At 43.8% G+C, this 16,110-nt stretch overlaps 1 protein-coding gene across 1 annotated transcript in view; it reads right to left on the bottom strand.

The window, feature by feature from the left end:
• The window catches only part of TMEM131L (transmembrane 131 like), a 673,742-nt gene extending 659,287 nt beyond the window's left edge, over positions 1 to 14,455 (bottom strand). The window contains exon 1 of the mRNA XM_078676947.1: positions 14,033 to 14,455. Coding sequence (XP_078533073.1) covers positions 14,033 to 14,150 — 118 coding nt within the window. The 5' untranslated portion in view covers positions 14,151 to 14,455. The remainder of the gene's footprint in view (positions 1 to 14,032) is intronic.
• Positions 14,456 to 16,110: the final 1,655 nt, after the last annotated feature.

The raw sequence follows: 16,110 nt of genomic DNA, 5'->3' as shown, positions 1-16,110 counted from the left end.
ACCTTTTCTTTACAATTCAGTTTACCTTCACTCCCACGTCTGTGCATTTCTCATTTCCTTTTCTGCATGGCCCCAGTTTGGTGACCATGTTGCAAGCAGAATTTAGTCCCCTTTCTGAACAACTTAACAATTGCTTTTTATTTAAAGCACTATGACTATGGTATTTTTAGAAAGAGAAGAGTGACACTGGTTCTAGCCAAACTCACCTCACCAGCTGCAGCTTTCCTCCTCTGTTCTGTTCGAAAGGTGGGTATGTTTCAGCTGTCTTTCCAATCTATTTGATACCAAGGGACTGCCTCAGACGTATATTTAGCAAAGGTACCCGGTGTTTAGTTTCCCACTCTCGACAGCAGTGGCAGGTCATGCAGAAACACACATCAAGTAAGCCGGGAGAGGTGTCATTTTCAAAGCTTGCTATACAATTGATTTAACTAGCATTAGTAGGTCGATTAAGCAGGCAGAAATGCAAGAAGTGGCAATATTATGAACAAGTGACAGAGGTTGCTCCAAGTCCAGGATTATTTTATGATGAAAGATGACAAACAGGAGATTCAAAGCTGAACTGACATCTTTGTTGCTTGCTTTGCTACCATACATAACTTTGACTAGTATTTGAGCTAAAACTACATGATACACACACACTATGAGGGTCTTGTTTCTCAACCTAAAAGTCCCAAAATTGTCAACAATAAATAGCATTCAAGTGACCATATTTTGGCTGGACTTATCCTCAAATTACCCTAATTTTTCACACTGAAAAAGCTTATTCTCAAATTCTTTATTTCGGCTTGAAAAAATGCCATAAAAGAGTCACAACACAGTTCATTATAATATACATTAAATCACATTTTTGATTGCATTTGTTATGGTTTAAAACATATGTGAGTGAAAAGAAAGAATTAAAACATGGAAAATAGGTTTCCCCAGTAAAATTTTCATCTGAGCACAATACAATACCAAGATACCAGCGGTCCTGATGGCATTACTAAGGCACATTTGGACGTATAAGCTTAATTCTTTAGCATTACAGCTTTAGGCCATTTTTCCTCCTTAGAAAATAAATTGAGTGCAGGAATCGGCTGACACTAAATACTATTGTTTGTGTTGTGTCTGTTTTAATTATTCTTAGGGCCTGATTGCAGGATCTTACTCCTATTAACAAACATAAGGGCTTGATCCATTTTCTTCTGGCCAGTGTTTAAGCTGGGCAGAAGAAAAGGATATGAAGGTCATCATCTTTCTGTTTGCCTTCACACATAGTACAGATTTCATCTGCCACTTAAACTACAGCATTGGGCCCTCTAGTCCAACGTGCCAACGTTGTTTTAGTCAAAAGATTCCCGTATCTTAATTTTAAGAAAAGGGTTTTGGCAAGTGGGGGCTCAATTTCATCATGGAAAGCCTCAAAAAGAGGCTCATCCTTGAAACTTAGAAAATTAGTCACTAGAGTTCCAGCATTGGTCATGCTTGTTACTAGGTTATACACAAAGCTCCAAAAGGCCCTTTTTACAACTAATTTTGGGTTCGGCGGTATACAAAAGCTTATTCAGTGTCTCAACATTTCCTACAGTAGAAAACAGTGGAATAGATATTTCAAGTTAGCCCACTCACAAAACACTCATTACAACATGGACAGGTTTAGAGTGGATTCACAGACACTGGTCAGGTCTGAGGTAACATGATTTTGAAACAAAAAAGCACTTGTAAAGAGAAAAATGGTTTTCAAGAGTGTCACTCACCACCACTAAGATCTAGTTGCAGGCCCAGGTTTCTCTCACATGTATGTATGTATGTATGTGGAATTTCTACAGGCGTACCGGCACGCCTCCATGCCCAACCACAAGCAACATGTCTATCAAAAAAGTGATCTGATCCAAAAATTGCATGACGTACTGACTCTGGAAGTTATATGCCAGATGTATCAAAGGGTTTTACCCATTCTGTGTCTATGGGAAAATGTATTCACACAAATGGTCCCTAATTCTTGGAAATTATTTATCCCAAAAGCTTTAAACATTATTCCTCCCATGTGACAAATATCACAGTTTGCAATCTGCATAAAACGAATGACATTCTCTAATAACACTTAAACATGGAACACAATTTCTGTGAACCTTTGAAAGTACGGACACGTTCCAATATCCCAAATGAAAGCAAATGTCAGTCTTTGGATACTCTAATAGAATCTTGCAAATTGTACATCATTAAATATGACAGCAGGAAGATCATACTGCAGGTCACGCATATTAGCATTTGCTAATCGATGAAACTATTCAGCCCCCATAAAGAAAACAAGCATCCAAGAAAACCTCCATGAATCACCTTCCAAACTACCCCTAATACGCTTCCTACTCCATGGATTACTTATGCGCATTTGATCAAGCCCCAGACCTCTGCTACCTTGCCATACATATAACCTCACCCAGATGGAAATTTCTTATCCATACCTTCAACATGCTTGTCTAATGACACACCAATTACCGCACATTTAAGTGAACCATTAAAATCTGTATGATGCGCATCTACCAATCCAACCCTTTCGAAGAGTTATAAAACTTTTTTTTTTTAAATGTCAACTTTAGATTAGTATGCTACATAGTTACATCACAACCACCATAAGCAAACAAGCACTGACAAAGCTAATAAGTACTACTGGTTTTATCAATGTTTTAAGCATTACTTTTTTTTTTATTTTTTTTTTAAGTGTGATGCACAGACACCGCTTGTAGTTGTGCATATGCTTTCAAAACACATACAAGCGCCTATAAAATGGTTTAATGGTTTCAGGATTTTTTTATGCGCCAATCCGAGATGCTCTGGTAAACGAAGACACAGCACAAAAAAGCTTAAAATAAAAAAAGGATGACTGGGTCGGGTGTATGGAAGAAGCAATACAGGCAAAAAAAGAGAAATGCGGACTGGGCAGGGATGTATGATTTTAATAAAATATCTACTTATCTATGGGACAGGTTGCTTCTTAAATCTACTTGCTCTGTAAAAAAATCCACCTATCCCTAGGGGGACATATAGTGTGGCGACAAATTATAGCAGCAATCTCATTATGTAAGAGCTTGGATAATAGCCTCTCCGAGCAAATCTACACATGCATATTTGTTCGCGCTAAAATGGAGTTTACAGGTGCGCGCTTCCTCTGCCCCTGGGCTTGACGCCTTTTCGGCTGACTTTTATAAAGCTTTTAAAGACCTATTGGTGCCGCGCTTGGTTGAGGTCTATGCCGAGGCCCTGGAGGTGGGTTTCCTCCCACCAACATTTCGAGAAGGAGTGATCATTTTATTGCCCAAACCCGGGAAAGATCCTATGCAGTGCGGCTCGTACAGGCCACTGTCTTTGTTAAATTTAGACTACAAGATCTTAGCCAAAGTCATCGCCATTAGATTATCATTATTGATGGAATTTATCATCTCCCCTGTGCAGTCGGGCTTTGTTCCACACAAGTCCACCTCTCTTAATCTCCGGACATTATTCACCGTGCTGCACCGTATTGATCCCTCCACGCCCGCCGCCGCAATTTTACTTGATGCGGAGAAAGCCTTTGACTCCATTGAGTGGACCTTTTTTTATTTCAGTCATGCATCGTATGGGTATGCCGGAATGTTTTGTGGCCACTGTTACTCTTTTATACACTAAACCCACTGCTCAGTTGCGTCTTAACGGCACTTTGTCTGACCCTTTCCCTCTGTCGCGTGGCACCAGGCAGGGTTGCCCCTATCCCCTCTCCTTTTTAGGGCTCGGCCTACGTCACCACGAAGTGGGGCGGAGCTCCGAGCTCCTATTGTTAAAGAAAAAAAAAAGTTTCTTTAGGGCTCGGGCCAGAAACATTCCTTAGTGCGCGAGCTTTTTTTATGGCATCTGCATAGTGATTCGTCTTCGCTGTGCTGTCTTTTTAGTAGCCTTGACGCGATAGGCTATATGTAATTTTCGTCCGCCATTGTTGGCATTTTCTGTGTGGTTACGCGCACGGCAGTCCATTAATTTTAATTAGGAGCTGTCAGGGTGCTACTCCAAATGCAATCCAGATGGTGGGAGCGCGTTCACCATTCAGAATTGCATTGCATGTATCAAGCGCGTGTTCGTCTGCAGCGTGTAATGTCTTTTTGTTAGGCGCGCCCAGGCCCGTGCACGGCACACTCACCCACACCCCGACTCTGTTACATTTTAGTAATGTGCATTAACGTTTCACTGTTGAAGCAGAGACACGCTGCTTTACTGCAGGGATACTAGAGTACAGGGTACGGTAACGGAAGCAGCTCTGAATAAAGCCAACTTAATACCCAATGTAATATTGCTCAAGTGGAACTAGATACTGGTTGGGGGGATGTGAAAAAGCTGTTGTGCTGAAATAAGTAATAATAAAAGCGTGCAGCGGGTAAACAGCAAGCTATTTAAAATCCTTTTGATGCTGAAACTTTTGTTTGTTCCGGAGGCGCTCAGTGGGAAGGTTAACCGATGACATGATGGCAATTAGCAAAGCTAATTTTCGAGGTGGCAATGTGTGTATTTCTAAATTAGGTGCTCCAGGCACGGGACGTAGGGAGATTGTTCGTGCTGAAGTTTGCAAAAGGCAGAGGGCAAGTCACTGAAACCCATAGGAAAACGTCATCGACTGCCCATTCACGGCAATGATTGTTCGTGAAGGCAACGTGGAGGATAATGTTAATGACGTTTTGCAGGGATTGACAGTTCAAACTTCTTGAAACCCTTTCTCCCCTGTCCCACGGTGTGAACCCCGACGTTCCCCCCAATAGTAGTCACTTACTGCGGCCCCGGCAAAGAGTGTAAAGGTAACGCGGGTCTTGTCAGTCAAGCCTGACTAACTACACGGTCGTCCAGCGGCCACGGCGGTGAGCAGCACAGGGTAACTGTGGTAACGGGGTAATGGCCCCACTGGCCCACATGTCATGGCCCCGCCCCGGGTGTTTAATCGGTAGAGTCAGTGAGTTTGGTCGACAGCCTGGCGTGCGGCACCGCGGTCGGGCCGGGAATTAATTAATTAATGGAGCTAGGCTGGCGGGCGGCTGAGGCCGCAAAGGTAACATTGTAGCACTGCCGCCAGCACTCTCAGTGACTCACTTGGCCTGAGCTGGGGAGAACGAGAATTTAACTATTTATGAGCCACACTGCCAGAGCTGCTTGAGGCAAGTCTGGTACAGCAGAGGCAGCATGCTAGCACCAGTGCGGTAGCCTGGCTGTTTCAGTGGCATTTAAAATGCGTGACAAAGCATTTCAGTGCGATGATGCAGAACACCGCACCGAAATGCATTAGTGTCACACGTGATGTGTGATACTTGGCAGGACTGTGCGATGCCAAGTCAACGGCAGATTGTGCGCTACACAAATGGCAAATCAAAAAATACATAAGAGCAGAGTGCGAGGGCACCAGCTTTTCATGCAAGGTGTCGGGTGGAGGCGGGGTTTTCACTGTACTTATCTGCACAGCTGTATCACTCACTGTAATGCGTTTATAGCGTTTTCTATGTAAAGTGCCCATCCGCGACATAGGAAGCTGTCCCTATAGGCTTCGACTAGTAATTGTTTTTAAGATTGTAAATTGATGTTTTTGTTTCGTTTTCTGTCTTCTCCTGCGTAAAGCGCTCAAAAGTCACCCTTTGCTCCACGTAGCGCTGCGCTGAAGAGGGTAGCACAGTATAACGCGTGCCAGGCGCTGCGATGCCAAGTCAACGGCAGATTGTGCGCTACACAAATGGCAATGCAAAAAATACATAAGAGCAGAGCGCGAGGGCACCAGCTTTTCATGCAAGGTGTCGGGTGGAGGCGGAGTTTTCACTGTACTTATCATCTGCACAGCTGTATCACTCACTGTAATGCGTTTATAGTGCAGAGTGACAGTGAGTGCAGAGTGACAGTGAGTGTAGAGTGACAGTGAGTGCAGAGTGACAGTGAGTGCAGAGTGACAGTGATTGCAGTGACAGTGAGTGCAGAGTGACAGTGATTGCAGTGACAGTGATTGCAGTGACAGTGATTGCAGAGTGACAGTGAGTGCAGAGTGACAGTGAGTGCAGAGTGACAGTGAGTGCAGAGTGACAGTGAGTGCAGAGTGACAGTGAGTGCAGAGTGACAGTGAGTGCAGCGTGAGTGCAGCGTGAGTGCAGCGTGAGTGCAGCGTGAGTGCAGCGTGACAGCGAGTGCAGCGTGACAGCGAGTGCAGCGAGTGCAGCGTGACAGCGAGTGCAGCGAGTGCAGCGTGACAGCGAGTGCAGCGTGACAGCGAGTGCAGCGTGACCGTGAGTGCAGAGTGACCGTGAGTGACAGTGAGTGACAGTGAGTGACAGTGAGTGACAGTGAGTGACAGTGAGTGACAGTGAGTGACAGTGAGTGACACACCACCAGCCATCAGTGCACGCATCAATTGTTAACGCATCCACAATTAACTATTGTAGCAATCGCAGTATGGTACACTTTACTTTTAAACATATTCATCTAAAGCACAGCATGCCACCATTGGTAAAATTACAATCCAACCCACATCATTCCACTACACACCACATGCACACACTCCATAACACATGGCGAACAGACATTGCCATTTACAATGCCATTCGCTCAAACTCAAATAAATCCGAGCCCGATTGCATTTCTAATGCTTGTTATTTTAGCCATGGATCCCTTAGCTCGACAATTTCAGGAGAACCATCTCCAGTGCGGTTTGCAATTTCACACGGGCCCTCTGTTGCTTTCCATGTACGCGGACGACATGGTGCTGTATGTCCGACTTCCTCACGATAATCTGTTGATTCGGGAGATCATAAGATTCGGCAATTTTTCCGGGCTCCATATCAATTGGCACAAATCTGTCATTTTCCCGCTTACAGCCAGCACCGTACCTTGGTCATTCGAGTTTCCTCTAGAATGGTGCGATGATTCTATTAAGTATCTTGGTATCCACACTCATCTTGACACCGCATCGGTGATCCGTCTCAACTATGGCTCTGCAATTGACGCATTGAAATCGCAGGTCACCCGGTGACTCCGCTTGCCCCTGTCCATGGCGGGTAGAATCGCAATCATTAAAATGATAGTTTTGCCCCGGGTTTTGTATTATTTTAATAATATTCCTGTTCCCTTAACTAAGGTCTTTTTCACGCAGCTCCCCTCCATTTTGATTCGCTTGATCTGGGGAGATAAGACACGCTGAGTCAGCTGGAAAATCTTAACTTTGCCACCGGACAGAGGAGGGTTGGGTGTACCAGATTTTTATTTGTATTATTTAGTCACGCAGTGCTGCTACGGATATGCCTGGTTCCATCCGGACGCACGCATCCCGTATTTGAGGCCAGAGGCAGATTTAGTTCTCCCGAGACAGCTTCTTACGATCCTTCCCAACGGCTTCCCTCGGGACCCCCGCGACATCCAAACAGTTTCCACCACCTGCTGGGCTTGGGTCAGATTGCGTAGACTTTTATTAGATCTTTTATATTCCCCAGCCTTACCCTTGCCCAATTCCTCCCTTTTTCCTATTACCGGGGAGACTTTGGTAGAGCGCACTTTGGCGAAGTTCACCATATGTACCCTCGGAGACTTGTTCCCGGTCGGGCATGTATTCTCCTTGGCGGAGGAGGCTCGATTTAGCGATCGCTCCTTTATGGACTCTTTCATTCTCACCCGGATACGCTCTGCTTTGAGGGCTGGATTTCTCTCCTTCCCTATGGCCCTGGTAGAGACCCCTCCCCTCACCTCGTTGATTCAGAGCCCAAATAGTGCACACCTGATTTCCAAATTGTATAAACAGTGTGGTACACTCAAACCAATAGATGACTCAAGGCTCAGGGCTGATTGGGGGGGGGGGGGGGGCTTGGGTGGACCTCTCAGATGACCAGTGAGCATATTGCTGTAGGACCACGACGGACGTCTCTTTGAACAGTCGTCATAAGTTGCTTCAGTTTAAATTCCTTCGCCGGAGTTATTTCACCCCGGCCCACGCACACAGAATTGACAATTCCAAGCCACACCACTGTCGGAAATGTCTGGCCCCCTTTGCCGATTTGCACATTTAACCTGGACTTGCTCTAAACTACACCAGTATTGGCTAGAAATCCACTCCACCTTAGGTGATATATAGTCCATGTTACTCCTTCCTTTACCTGAGATTGCACTACTGGGTTATGTGGTGAACTTTCCTAAAAAGGTTCGTAGGCTAGCTGCGCTGGGCTTCCTTTTGGCAAAACGGGAGATTGCATTGCTGTGGGGCAGTAGACACGCTCCTACCCTCCGCTCCTGGTTGAACAGTCTAGCGTTCTGTAATGTGAACTGCGAGGAATTTAGCACTTTACTCTCCAATTCTTACAGGCCAGTCGATATTTGGGGCCCATACAGGGATTACATCTCCCGGCGCCAATTAGCGCATGATTCTAAGGTACAGTCCGGCATTACCCCTACCGGAGTGGGATAGATCCCTACAGACTCCGGAGAAGAGAAACGGGGAGATGATTAGATTGCATTTATTTGGCTTTTTGTTTTTGTTCCCGGCAGTATATATTGTTTACAGTTAGATCACGTGATTGATTTTTTCATTATGTGTATCATATTGGTCGTTGTCGGTGCTTATGTATTACATTGCTTTCTTGTCATCATGATTCGTATCTATGTTTCAATTGAAATGTTTTTCAGAACCCTTACAAATGTCATTTTATGTCCTCATATTGCAGTCTCATTGCTGGGTTTTTTTTCCTTCATGCAAAAATGGAAAATAAAGTTTTAAAAAAAATGGAGTTTACAAATATTTTTTTAGGAGTATGATTTCCTGGCCTACTTCTGCCAATTATTGTGAATTCATGAAAGCTGTAAATCTGCACTAATGCTAGGTCATATACCACGGATGCACATTTTCGACTTTCTTTACGAATTAGGCATCTAATTAGGTCTGGTGTTAACCAAGATCTTTTTTAGGTCTCGGCTAGTAACGCGCGAAGCGCGTTCTCGCCAGAGAACTATAGTTGTCATCTCAGCCCACAACGAGCTGGAATGTGGAGACAAGACCTGGCCGCGCGCGCAGCATTGTCCCATATGATAACGTTGCGCGCGTGAACTTCTGCCAACAGCATGGATCGCGGCGCGCGCCTCTCTGGAATGCAGGGGGAGTCGCCAGAGAGTCGCGCAGCGCTGATAAGCGTCTTAAAGCTCTGCTTCCTAATTTAACATTTGAAGTAACTTAAATTGGCAAAGCCGACAAATCTTGTGGCATCACAGAAGAGGGTAGACAGCAACTACACAAACAGAGAAAAGTCTGCAGCACGTCGGACATTGCAACAATACAGGACGATCGCTCAGTGCGCCCGGGTTAGTAGTAGTCCTTTATCTGTCACAGTCACACCACGTTCCCACTCCTACCCGCCTGCACGGGGGCTTCCTGCCCTGCTCACTTACACGGTCACAAGGATACTCGGTTTCTTCGCTTTCGCCACCATGGATGTCGTTACGACATGATGAGGCACAATTCTCCCGGCTCACAAAAACCAAAATAATGAACAAAACTAGCGATCTGCCCTATCTCTCTGATCACTTCGCACGCGTAGAGCAGTTTCCAGCTGATAGTTGTTTATTAATCTCCACGGCAATGACAGATCCAGCCTTCCTGCTAACTAGGAGTCTTGTGATTGGTTGTCTGGCTGCGCACGCGGTCTATTTGTAGTTAGCGCTGTCTGCTAAACCAGCAATGCCGCAATCTTATTAGACACTATGTACTCACTTACGTGTCCGTCTTGGTGGTTCAGTGCACGCTACGCGCTTTTGCACAGGAGGCTCAGTAAAAGAGGCATATCCTTTGCAAAACAAGCAAAGTATTTTATTCTGATTTGCTTTATGTTTTTTTATCAAAATGTAAGAAACACCTCAATTAATGGCCCATTGTCAACTTGATAAAAATATTTTGGGCTCAGTGCAGGTATCTGATCAAACATTGGGAGTATAAATCCACAGCAGCGCCTCCCTCTATCTATCTTTCGCCCTCCCTCTATCTATATTTCGCCCTCCCTCTATCTATCTATCTATCGCACTCACTATCTATCGCATCACCACAGCATCACTCAGCACCACCACAGCATCACTCAAGGGCACCACAACATCACTATGCGCTACCAAAATGCTTATAAGTAACACAGTAACTTACAATATTATTATAATATAATATTATTGCCAACATTGCTTAATATTTTGCAACAGCTATCATCTTGCAAATCATCTTTATACACCAATACAGACTTTGCTAAAAATGTAATGCAACACATTGTCATATACAATGCCAATAACTCAAACTTTAATGCTGTGAGACCTATTGCATTGCAAATGCTTGTTTTTTATTGAAAATGTATCTATTTCTCTATCGACTGGCTTCATTGTGACAGCGTTCTGTTCTTTCACAAGAAGTATATCAGCACAAAGATTTGCTGAGGACCAGAAACTACTGTCGCAATGTGTGCTTTTTGAGACCCAAAAATATTTTTGCATTTTGGCAATGTTTGTTAAAATGGTGAGGGCACGGCAGCTCCTATAACAAAGTTTTACAAAACCCATGTCAGAACAAGACATATTTTGACAAAACCAAAAGGCTGACCACCAATGTCAGACTTATTGGCTTTGCCTATGCTTGCTCATTTTCATGTTCCGATAAGCTTGTTGGAACTGATTTTCCGTTATGAATATTTTTGGTAAACACTAGCAAGTTTCAACACATTTTGCTTACTGACGCTTCAAAGAAATGGTACCCAACACATCAAAGTAATTTAGCAAAACATATTTTCACTACTTGCATTGGTCTGAGAACATTTGAAAAAGCACAGCACAAGTGTCAGTGGGAAGGGAGTAGGGAAAGTGAAGCACATGGACGGGATAGTGAAGCACATGGACGAGAAAGAGAGTAACATGAAGGTGGGAGAAAAGCACACCGAGAAATAGCTGGTGAACTCATGCACTCTCATTGGGTACTTAAACAAAAGAAACAAGTAGCCCCTAAACGCAATCAGTGAAAGTTTAGAAGCCAGCCAGACAGACAGCCAATCAAAGAGATGGTAAATAGGCTGTACTCCATGGGAGGGCCAAACACAAGACTGACAAGCTGGGACATGAATAAGAAGTAGGCAAATGAAAGATAGAGTAAAGCCAGCCAATGGAAAGAAATGGGTGGGCTGCAACCCCTGTATATTCTTGGTAATCCCACATTATAACTTATAACGGACACTATGCTGCTGAGTTGATAAAAATTACAACACAAGGACATGCCTGCAAAGACTAACATGGAAAACGTGCTCATCTTCAAACAACACATAATAACTACTAATCTCCTCACTATGGTCTTTGAAACAGCATCATTGTGACTCAAGCAGGTAAAACCCAATCAGTGGGCTGCTAGAGGTCCATATACACTATGAATTGAGGATTGGTGCTTTGAATTGGACTACCATGGTCAGAATCTAGAAATAAAAGATGCACTTAATTTGGAATGGAAGACTTATTTGAAGTTGAGATGATGCCGATTCAAGGATCATAGGGAGGAGATTATTAGTTCACTATGAACATCACTTGTCTCTTTACAACTGTAGAAATGAAAGGCTTGTTGATATTGTCACCGAAGTGAAACAGTGTAGAATTGGTGGATTTTGATCTCAGATGTCCCCTGCCTAATCCAATTAATACATATTTACTTAACTTAAGCCCTCAAGAAGTGGTTTTCTACCGTGAAATACGTGTTAGATGTACTTGTGAGAAATAGCAACTGGAATCAGCAAACATTTCTCTTTTTGGACTGTCACCTGTAGTGCTTTTATGAGAATGTATATGTATATGCATGCTCGTGACATTAAGCACTTTTTAGAGTATGACATTTTGAGATCAAGGAGTGTTTTTTAAAACTATATAAACAATAATGAATAAAGTTGTCCATGAGAAAAATAAATAAGTAAAGTATAATTCAAACAACATGTTCATATTATATTAAAAATAATTAATTTACCTCCTCTTTACTAAAACAAAGTGCTACTACTATATGCATGTGTCCTTCATTTACTATACTGTATGTATGGTTGCTTCCTATGTGTGTGAAATGGAAGTTGCATGTTTACCCCCACCTTAAAGCATGCAAACAGCAGCATGTAAGAGAAAGGACGGTGATCCAAAGTAATCTCCTCACTATGATCCTTGAATCGGCAAAAAAGTACCCTGAATACAGAATAAAGAGGGAGGAATTGGGCACCCTGCATAAAGAGACCGGCTCTGGCAGGGCCTATAAGTATGGTGCGGGTTGACAGTCATTTGAATTAGGCAAGGCTTTTGTTATTTCATAGTTTTTGTAAAACGTTATAAGTGGGGCTGCTGTCAGGCCATCACCAACATAAATTAATAACTAAATAAACCCCAAAATATTTTTGGTCTCAAAAAGAACACATTACCATAGTCCCTGGCACTGAGACAAGTTACTTTGTGTGTGGATATGTTATTTTTGAAGGAGAAGAATACTGTGTTTTGCCACATGCTACATACAGTAGTCGGTAGACTAAAACATTTGAATAACACAAGACCTATATATATATATATATATATATATATATATATATATACACACACACACACACACATGTAGTATGTATATATACTTGTAATTATTATTGGTATGGCTTTAAGGAATTTACTGATTGATACATTCTTAGAGTTTCTCATGTATTCTAATGCTTTGATTCTAAATGTCATATTCTTTGCTGGGAGACTTGGTGGATGTCGCGGACTATTTTACTCTTGGAATAAATCCTGTTTTCATCATCTATTGGATAAGATCTTCATTTATTCACCTATGAGCTTATTACAACACACACACACAGAAAGAGAGAGAGATAGAGAGAAAGAACTCGATGTCAGAAGTTCTTGGCTAAAGCTTAGCCTCACACAAAAGGAATACAGACACACGGGTCAATACAACGAAGAGATAAGGATAGCCATCAACAAGAAGAAAAAGTGTGGAGATGTGTATATGCAACCTGCATACAAAATAACAACAACACAGGCATATGGTCAACATGCACCAAGAGGGAATGCAGGCATCTAGTACAATAAGGCAAAACAAGACTGGCAAAATCATGACTAATCACACATAGCAATTAACATAGCGGAGAGTCCCAGCACAAGGTAGAAACACTAATCAAACAGGTGATGCCAATGTGACACAGGCGGTTAAGTGTTTGCAAAAAAAGAAGAGAACCCAGGTAGCTGGAAAGCTAGTATAAAATGGCGATAAACTGTATCTTGAAAAAGAGTAATCGGTTACCCTGCACATCACACCCTGCACATCAAAAGTGACGTAGAGTATGTACTTGACCACCTCGCAGAAGGAAGCATTAAAACACAAGTAACTGGACTTCTAGCATGTGGCCGTGAAAAGAGAGGAAATACCTAGTTCCTCGGCAGTACACAATGCAAACCGATTTTTTTTTTTTTTTTTAAAAAGGTGCAGGTTGAACTGCACAAGCCACAGATAACTAGACACCAGGTACACGGAAGAAGGACAATGAGGGCTGCTAGACACCTTGTGATAGGGGGCCTAATGAGGGCAACTGGACACCTTGAGTATGGGAAGAACAATGCATTAAGGCGGGCACCCATTGTCTCTGCCTCCAGTCTTCAGAAAAGAACGCAGGCCCACATGGGGTGCCCAGAACAAGCACATGGACAGGAAAACACGAGCACACGGACGTAGCCTGCCAGGGAATCCATAGGTGCCCTACCTCCCTGTGTTGTTCCAGTTCCACTCGAGCGCACACCCACTCGCATACATACAAAACAAAGGTGCTCAACTCCCTTCAAACCACAGCTCGCCGCGTGCCCACTGCGACGAGAGTAACGCAGACTGCATACCCCTCACACCCCAAATTCACTTAACGCCCCCCGAGACCTTGGGGCTCCGTAACTCGTGCACGGTCCCGAACCGCAACAATCTCTTTGTTGAGCCAGTTCTATATTTGCTTAACACGCGGAGCGAAACATTGTCCGTCCCCTGTCCCCGCGCGCTGACCTTGCTGCTGCGCCCCTGTTTGGCGGAGTCCGTGCAGGAGCTGGAGGGCGCCCAACAGCAGGAGGTTGGTGGCTGCATGGCCGTGGCGGGAGCTGCCCTGCTGCAGCCGCCCCGCCATGCTGCTTCTTCCCCTCCGCCTTCCTCGCAGACCCTCCTTCCTTCTCAGCAGCGCCGCCGCGTTTTCAGCTTCCTCAGCTGGCCTCCTCGCTCCCCGCGGGCAGCTGCTCGTGTGCTGGCCTCAGATAGCGAAGGAGGGCGGGGACGCTCCCGCCTGGACGCGTGGTGGAGAAGCCTTGACACACACACAATGAGATTGCGGCCTGCTGCTTGCTGCTGCCGCCGCTGGGCCCCGCCCGTCTCTCTGCTGCTGCTGCTGCTGCTGCTGCTAGGCGTGTGCAGAGCGAGGCACTACCCACCCACTGCACGCTGCCTCTCCCTCCTCAGCACATGGCACGGACCGAGGAGGAGGAGACTGTGTGGGCAGGACACGGAGCAGCGCTGAGGGCACAGTAAACAAGGGACGCGTTCCCAGGTGCCACACACACCCGCTCAGAAAACTTTGATTCACTGCTGTATTTTTCCCACTCCCAATGCAACATTAGGACAAACTTGTTTATGGGCGTGCCACGTGAACGTCCATGTTATTGTTCCTGTTACTTCCCACGTTGCTGTCAAACAACCTAGCACATTTGTGCGATGAGATTCGTATTATCAGCTGTGCTTTGTCACGAGGAATGTGGATGTTTGTGACCGTCTTTAATTCATATTTTGCAGTGTTCTTTAGATCATAAAAGGGCATTATGTTCAAAACCTTTTCGTACATAATTTGTAAACTGCTGCAGTTTCTAGAATGCTTTTCCAAAATATTATTTGTTTCACACTTATAATTTTGTTAAATTGTGAATTTTGTTCTGGTCTTGCCGAACCACCATTGTCAATAAAATAGTGCCCCACTATTTCAAGACTTGGCCTTCCAATATATAAATAAAGCACATGGCATGCTTGTGATTACGCTAAATATTCTCCTTGCTTTACCTACTGAATCCGATACTGATGGTCTTTTATTTGCCTGCTAGAAGTGGTAAAATGGAGCAAAACAATTCAAGGTTATACTTACAAATTAGTCATAGGTTTAAGGACCACCTACTCTGGACTTCATTTGATTGGTTTATTATAAGGCCAAAAATAATTGAATATACACACACCTCAATATCAGAGTATAAGGTACATGAAAATCAATACAGAGCAGAGCCTACGAATATAATTTATTCGGGATTTAAAGGCATAAAGTGATGAACTCCAGAATCAAAAGGCAACCTAGAATCGAAGCGGAGTCCAATTCTCTTTTCATTGAGAAGAAAAACAAAAGATATCTTTTCCCACACTGCTCTAAATGAGGATCCTGCCTATCTCCCTTGTATCATACCCCAAAGGTGTCAACATGTGTTGACTTCCTAAGAAGTACTCACGTCAAATGGGTCTGATAGCTTAAGGCTATGAAGCTCGCTCTAAGATGCTCCTTCTCCTTCGAAAAATACAGAAGTCCCTGCTGCATCATACAAAACGACAATGTTCAGCCCCCAATACGTCACATAATAAACTTCTGAATTGCAACTTCTATGTACTTTTCCACAGGAGCTGTGTTGTTCAGCTCCTTCTCAGTGGCCTTGGTTCTCAGATCAGCCAGACACGAAAGGCGTCCTCCCTTCTCGCCTTCTAGTCTTCTTCAAAGACATTCCGGGTACCTCTTTAAATCTAAGAATAACGAGGTTGAATTCCTGCACCTGCAGTAGGATGAGAACATACTGTCTTCACATACAAAAAAGATTCATTTAATTATTTCTTGAGCAACCAAGAACAAACGAATATTCAAAACAATCTGCAGTGTTGGGCCTACAGTGCAGGCACCTTAAACAATACACAGTTACATTATATGGGTATAATGTCATCCTGCATATTATGCATACAGGAATTATAGGCTTTTCTAATGCATACAAATCCTACTGAAATGTGCATACAACATTTTAATGCTTATATGATTTGAATAAATGCATCTTAATAGTCATGAAACACTCCAA

The sequence above is a fragment of the Lissotriton helveticus genome, chromosome 2_1, assembly GCF_964261635.1.
Source record: "Lissotriton helveticus chromosome 2_1, aLisHel1.1, whole genome shotgun sequence".
Classification (NCBI taxonomy): domain Eukaryota; kingdom Metazoa; phylum Chordata; class Amphibia; order Caudata; family Salamandridae; genus Lissotriton; species Lissotriton helveticus.
The sequence above is the reverse complement of the archived record's forward strand: the minus strand, read 5'-3'. Positions and strand labels throughout refer to the sequence as shown.